Source organism: Microcaecilia unicolor, chromosome 2 (assembly GCF_901765095.1).
Source record: "Microcaecilia unicolor chromosome 2, aMicUni1.1, whole genome shotgun sequence".
NCBI classification, from domain to species: Eukaryota; Metazoa; Chordata; class Amphibia; order Gymnophiona; family Siphonopidae; genus Microcaecilia; species Microcaecilia unicolor.
This window is the reverse complement of record NC_044032.1, coordinates 421,379,280-421,386,164: the sequence shown is the minus strand read 5'-3', so window position 1 is coordinate 421,386,164 and position 6,885 is coordinate 421,379,280. Positions and strand designations below refer to the sequence as shown.

At 50.4% G+C, this 6,885-nt stretch overlaps 1 protein-coding gene across 2 annotated transcripts in view; it reads right to left on the bottom strand.

The window, feature by feature from the left end:
* Positions 1-217: 217 nt before the first annotated feature.
* The window catches only part of MTTP (microsomal triglyceride transfer protein), a 139,256-nt gene continuing 132,588 nt past the window's right edge, over positions 218-6,885 (bottom strand). For both annotated transcript variants that reach the window (XM_030190736.1, XM_030190737.1), the window contains exon 18: positions 218-781. In XM_030190736.1, coding sequence (XP_030046596.1) covers positions 613-781 — 169 coding nt within the window. In that variant the 3' untranslated portion in view covers positions 218-612. The remainder of the gene's footprint in view (positions 782-6,885) is intronic.

Sequence of the window (6,885 nt, the reverse complement as noted above, 5' to 3'; positions counted from 1 at the left end):
TCGTTCCCATTTCAGATCTGCAGGATATGGCTTTCTGCTGCTCTTCCTTCCCTCCTGCAGGAAAACAAACCTACTATGTTAGAGTCATTTTGAAAAATACACAACCCAGGGCAGCCGAGAGACAAAGATGGGCCCAGGGCAAACAATCTTCAGGGCTCCGCTGCCCTCCCCCGCCACCACTGCTCCCCCCCCCCCCCCCCCCCGCTGCCTCCTCCACCACCCCCTTCCCACAGCAGCGATCGAGAGAGAGTGCTCTGCCGGCTACAGGTTCTTCTTCCTGTCGTGTCCCTCCTCCTGTGAATTAACTTCCTGTTTCCGCATAGGCAGGAAATGACAGGAAGAAGAACCTGTGGCTGGTAGAGCAGTCTCTTTTGATCGCTGGCGCCGGGCCCTCCTTGGAGGCTGAGCCCAGGGAGTCTTGCCCCACTGCCCACCCCTCTCTCGGCAGCCCTGCCACAACCCACATATGTACTGCACTAAAACCTTTGAAATGTAATCTTCTCTGAATGTCCTACAAAATCCCATATCTTTGCGACTATGTAAACAGATGCATAAACAATTACAGTACAGCACATGCTGGGATTAGACTTTCAGAGACCACAGAGGTTTTCTTCAAAACCAGCCGTTTGAGGAACTCGACTCCTCGCTGAAACTCTTCCTGCACATGTTGGAGTTCTCCTGATGTAGGGGCAGTTGAGTCCCTGGAATCTGATGTACTTTTCCTTTTCGGGATACGTATGATTTTCCAGATGGCAAGCGTTCATATTTAGTCACATACTGCCTGCAGAGACACAAAAAAATATACTTACTACAATTGAATTCATATACTAGTATTCATACACTTCTATCAGCAGCAGTGGCGTTCCTAGGTCGGCTGCCACCTGGGGCGGATCGCCACTGCGCACCCCCCCTGGTGCAGCGGCGTCCATCTCCCCAAGGTGCAACACGACACCCTCCCCCCCCCCTGGCGCAATGACACCCCCCGGAACAGGAAGTAATCTGTTCCGGGGCAGAGGGAACAGGGAACCAGCGGAGCCGACAGGCGCGCGGCTGCTCTCTGCACCCCTCCAGCAGCGTGCACCCGGGGCGGACCGCCCCCACCGCCCTGCCCTTGCTACGCCACTGATCAGCAGGGCTGACCTTTGGGCAGGGTTAGCTAGACAGTCATCTGTGACACCATGAGCACTGCTAGTGCTATCACTAGAAGGTGGCAGTAGCCCCCCCCCCCCCCAAAAAAAAATATGTCTTGCCACAATGAACTAAAAAATGAGATGCCATAGTCACGCATGGCAGAAGTTTGCCTCAGTTGTGCATCATGTGGCTGAATAAGTCACATCTACCATGGGGTGGAGAAAGCTGCTATGCTGGTTTAATTGCAACATGCAATCCATAGGACGGCCATAGCTAGCACCAGAGGGGTGAAAGGTGAATGGAGGCAGACTGGGGAAGGAAAGGGAAAGGAGAGTATTGGGAGCCTGGCTGGGGAAGGGGAAAAGGAGAGGATTGGGGTCAGGTTAGGAAAGTGTGGTGGAGAGGACGTCACTGGGGCCAGGCTGTGGAAGAGGGAAAGAGGGAGTGCTGAAGCTGGCTAATCCAAGCCAAGGACTGTAGAATGGAGGAGTTGGGGTGCCATTGCCAATTTCTTTCCTCTAGAGCATCATTTGTTCTCTCCAACAGTGATGTATACAGAAGTTATTGAATAACTCATTGATTGTGACTTTCTTCAAATATTTTTGAGATTGGCTTTGTACCAAATCACTAGCAATTGAGCAAGATTCCGAGTCTATAAACTGACTAATAAAAAGCTTTAATGGAGTCTGGTCCCCCTCACTTAGAAAATAGTAGAACCAGTTACCTCTAAGCTTTCTAGTGTGTCTTCTGTTTTTCCATGAATATCCTCAGAATGGGGTTGCCACTGCTCTGCTTCTGCCCTCTCTCTTCCTTGATAATCCCCTAGACCAGAAGGGATGTTTTGAGGTATGCCCGTAGGGGCCTCCAGGGGGTGGAGGGAAGATGTTCTTGGGCAGGGTTGGGGTGCTGCTTGTGTTGGGGGGTTCAGGATGGGATATATATCGTGGAGGATGATCTTGGGCAGGGGGGCTGCTGCTTCGGTTGGGGAATTTGGGAGGGGGCACTGTTTATGTTGAAGGAGTTAGTGAGGTAAGGTCTACTGGGGGGTTGATCTTGGGTGGGGGGGGGGGGCTGCTGCTTGTGGGGGGTTCAGGAGGGAAATGGAACTTATGTTTGGGGGACATTGAGAGCTGGCAGTCTATCACTGGGGGGCTGATCTTGGGTGGGGGTTCAGGAGGGGGCACTCCTTGGGTTAGGGGGACATGAGGATTCTCGTAGTCTGTTAGGGGGCTGATCTTGGATATGTACCAGGGATAGTGCTAGGGGATCACAGTGGGTGTGGGAGTGGCAGTAGTGGCAACCTGAAAGATGCTGGTGCCGGCCGATATTCAGTGCCAGCACCAGCATAGTTAAGCGACAAAAGTTAGGACCACACAAAAAGCAGTCCTATCTTATCTCTTAGCTGTGTGGGCACTGGCACTATATATGGCCCATGCCTGCATAACTGCCTGTGTCTGGATTTGACATCTGCAGTCTCCAGGAATATTTACCTTCCTGCTTAATTATTTTGAATATCGACCCAACACTGTCTCATTGGTTTTTCTCCTTCCACCAGGTCTCCAAGATGCCTTTTCTATCTGTCTCTTCATTTAGTGCAATATACTCTAACTCAAAAAAGATAAGAGAGTTAGAGTATATTGCACTAAATAAAGAGATAGATAGATGAGAATTTTTTTTGAGGCTTTTAGAAATTGTATACAAACATCTTAAAGTGTGCTTTTTTGTTTGTAACTACAAGCTGCTTCGCCATTGACAGGGATAATTTGTACTCTGCTCTTCCCTTAAAGGTACCAGGCTTATTTTTACCTTTGTTGCAACCTCACTATTGGGAAGCCTTAATTTCCTTGTTTTGATTCTTCAAAGACACCTCACCCTGAACCATGTACTCCAGAGGGACTGTCAGCTTTCCTCCCAGTTCTAGTTTAAAAGTTGCTCTCTCTCTCTCAACCAGAATTTAATTGAATCCCCCAGAATTTGCACAAATGTGAGCAATTTCAGTTTTATGACATTTAGGACCAAATTCTATAAATACTGCTGAAAAAATCAGCGCTGAAAAAATTGCACTTAGCACCATTCTATAAACCTTGCCTAAAGTTAGGCGTGGTTTAGAGAATATGTGTAGCACCTGTCCCGCAACTGAAATTTAGGAATGACCATTCACACCAATGAAAACCTAGTGTAAATGCCTATGCCTAACTCAGATATGTATCAGGTACTCTATAACAGTATGTGTAATTTTTAGGAACACCCATGACCCACCCATGCCTCTCCCATGACCACACCCCTCTTGAGATCCGTGAATTAGAATTTACGCACACCACTTTACAGAATACATTTAGAAAGTTGCACATGTAAATTCTAATCAGTGCCAATAATTGCTCATTAGTTTATTTATTTAGATTTTGCTCACACCTTTTTAGTAGTAGCTCAAGATGAGTTACATTCAGGTACTCTGGATATTTATCTGTCCCAGGAGGGCTCACAATCTAAGTTTGTACCTGAGGCAATGGAGGGTTAAGTGACTTGCCCAAGATCACAAGGAGAAGCAATGGGATTTGAACCAGCCACCTCTGGATTGCAAACCCAGTGCTCTAACCACTAGGCCACTCCTCCACTGCCAATTATTGGCGCTGACTGACTTGTTAAACAATTAAGTTAAACAACACAATTTGGCCATGCAGCCAGAATTGCGCATGGAACTTTAATTGCCATATATAGAATCTGGGGGTCGGGGGTAATTGGATAAAGTGGGTGCTAACATTTATGCACTGATTATACGCAAAAAGGATAAGAATTATGGTATATATTTGCATATGTGTACACATACACGCATAAAAGCCAATATCCCACCGAGCACTATTCTGTAATTATTCACATATCTTACATATGGCTCCATTTTCTAAGTTGCAGTAAGCACTAGCATATGCAAATCACAACTTAAAAGGGCTTACCACGGGGTGCACTCAGGCATCCTGCGGTAAGTTCCAAATGTGCACGCACTACACACGTACTAACAAATATTTTTTATTTTTTGTTGAGGGGACATGTCTGGGGGCAGAGAATGGGTGTTTGTGCACTAATCAGTTAGCGCATCAGCATTACTGCATGCTAACTGATTAGCGCAGGATTAGCGCGTGAGCCCTTACAGTCTACAAAATAGGAATATAAGGGTGTCTCTAGCGTTTAGTGAATGCTAAAAATGCTAGCACACATGGGCGTAGACTGGGGGAGTTGAGGGGGGCAATGCCCCCCAAACGACGACTACGTGACGACTGGCGCTAGTAGTAAAAAAAAAAACAAGCAGACACGTGCTCGTCTCCGTCTGCTTTGTTTCCCTGCCCTCTCTGTCTGCGTCCCGCCCGAAAGGAAATGACATCAGAGGAATCCTGTTCAGAAGGAATGGATCCTCAGGAGCTTAACCGAGATTGGATAGCAGAGCCAGTAGTGGGAGGCGGGGCTGGAGGTTGGGAGGCGGGGATAGTGCTGGGCAGACTTATACGGTCTGTGCCAGAGCCGGTAGTGGGAGGCAGGGATAGTGCTGGGCAGACTTATATGGTCTGTGTCGGAGCCGGCGGTGGGAGGTGGGGCTGGTGGTTGGGAGGCGGGGATAGTGCTGGGCAGTGGCGTACCAAGGGGGGGCGGTGGGGGCGGTCCGCCCCGGGTGCACGCTGCTGGGGAGTGCTGCGGCGCGTGCCTGTCGGCTGCGAGTTCGAATCGCTACTCTAAATTCTCTCGTTCGCTGCAGCTCCCTCCCTCTGCCCCGGAACAGGTTACTTCCTGTTCCGGGGCAGAGGGAGGGAGCTGCAGCGAACGAGAGAATTTAGCGTAGCGATTCGAACTCGCAGCCGACAGGCGCGCCCCGCAGCACCCCCCCCCCCAAGCGGCGTGCACCCGGGGGGTGTCATTTCGCCGGGGGGGGGCGCGCTGCACCCGGGGGGGGGGGGCGTATCGGCGATCCGCCCCGGGTGTCATGGAGGCTAGGAACGCCACTGGTGCTGGGCAGACTTATACGGTCTGTGCCAGAGCCGGTAGGGGGAGGCAGGGATAGTGCTTGGCAGACTTATACGGTCTGTGCCAGAGCCGGTGGTTGGGAGGCGGGGCTGGTGGTTGGGAGGCGGGGATAGTGCTGGGCAGACTTATACGGTCTGTGCCCTGAAGAGCACAGGTACAAATCAAAGTAGGGTATACACAAAAAGTAGCACACATGAGTTGTCTTGTTGGGCAGACTGGATGGACCGTGCAGGTCTTTTTTCTGCCGTCATCTACTATGTTACTATGAAGGCGGGATGCAGACAGAGAGGGCAGGGAAGCGAAGCGGACGGAGACGAGCGTGTCTGTCTACCCCCTCTCTTCCTTCCTCCCTCCAGCGCAGGCAGCAGTCTTCTTCAGCTTTTCTGTGCTCCTGGCAGTGGTAGCGACGTACACGCTGCCTTTGGCTCTGCCCCGAAGCCTTCTCTTCAAGTTCCTGTTCCCGCATAGGTGGGAACAGGAACTTGAAGAGAAGGCTTCCGGGGCAGACCGAAGGCAGCGTGTATACGTCGCTAACGCTGCCAGGAGCACAGAAAGGTTGAAGAAGACTGCTGCCTGCGCCGGAGGGAGGGAGGAAGAGAGGGGGTAAACGGAGTCACGATCCTGGACCTCGCGGGGGGGGGGGGCAGCAGAGGGAAGATGGATGGGACTGGGAGGGGTGGGGAGCAGAGGGAAGGAGCAAGAGATGGATGGGACTGGGAGAGGAGGTGAGCAGAGGGAAGGAGCAGGAGATGGATGGGACTGGGAGAGGAGGGGAGCAGAGGGAAGGAGCAGGAGATGGATGGGGCTGGGAGGGGTGGGGAGCAGAGGGAAGGAGCAGGAGATGGATGGGACTGGGAGGGTGGGGAGCAGAGGGAAGGAGCAGGAGATGGATGGGACTGGGAGGGGTGGGGAGCAGAGGGAAGGAGCAGGAGATGGATGGGACTGGGAGGGTGGGGAGCAGAGGGAAGCCTACTGGAAAGAAGACACTGCATAAAACAGAAGACACTGGGACCAAAGCGAATAGAAAAACTAAATGATCAGACAAGAAAGGTAGAAAAAAGTATTTTATTCAGAATTTATTAATTGAAATATGTCAGCTTTTTGAAATGTGCATCTGTGATATTTTGCCTGTAAATTTCAATTCCTTCCTCCATATTAGCATATTCATTTGCATATGTATATATGCAAATAAATATGCTAATATGCTCCGCCCCATCCTTTGCCCCCCCAAATGAAACAGTCAAACTACGCCTATGCTAGCACACCTTAGTAAACAGGGCCCTTAGACAACAAAGTTACATAGGGGTCCTTTAACAAAGCAGTGGCAAAAAGTGGCCTGCGGTAGTGTGGGTGAATCTTTTAGGTGTGTGCTGGGCCATTTTTTACCATAGCTGGGAAAAAGGCTATTGTTTAATGGGGCAGGAAATGGGCCTGCGCTAAAATTTACAGCCCGAGCCCTTACCACCACCCATTGACATAGCAGTAAGGGCTCACATGCTATCCTCGTGGTAAAAATGCAGCATATGCAAATGTGGGCACACTACCAGTTACCACTGGGAACACCCCAACGGTACTCGGCACATGCCAAACTTGGAATTACCACCGGGTGCATGCGCTACCCTTTTGATAGTGCTGATTGGGTATGCGCTACCTGTGCATTAGCCCTCCCGCACTTTTGTAAAAGGGACCTGTGAGTAACCTACGGAACTTTGTAAGTCTAAATGCTTTGAAAATGAGTCAAAT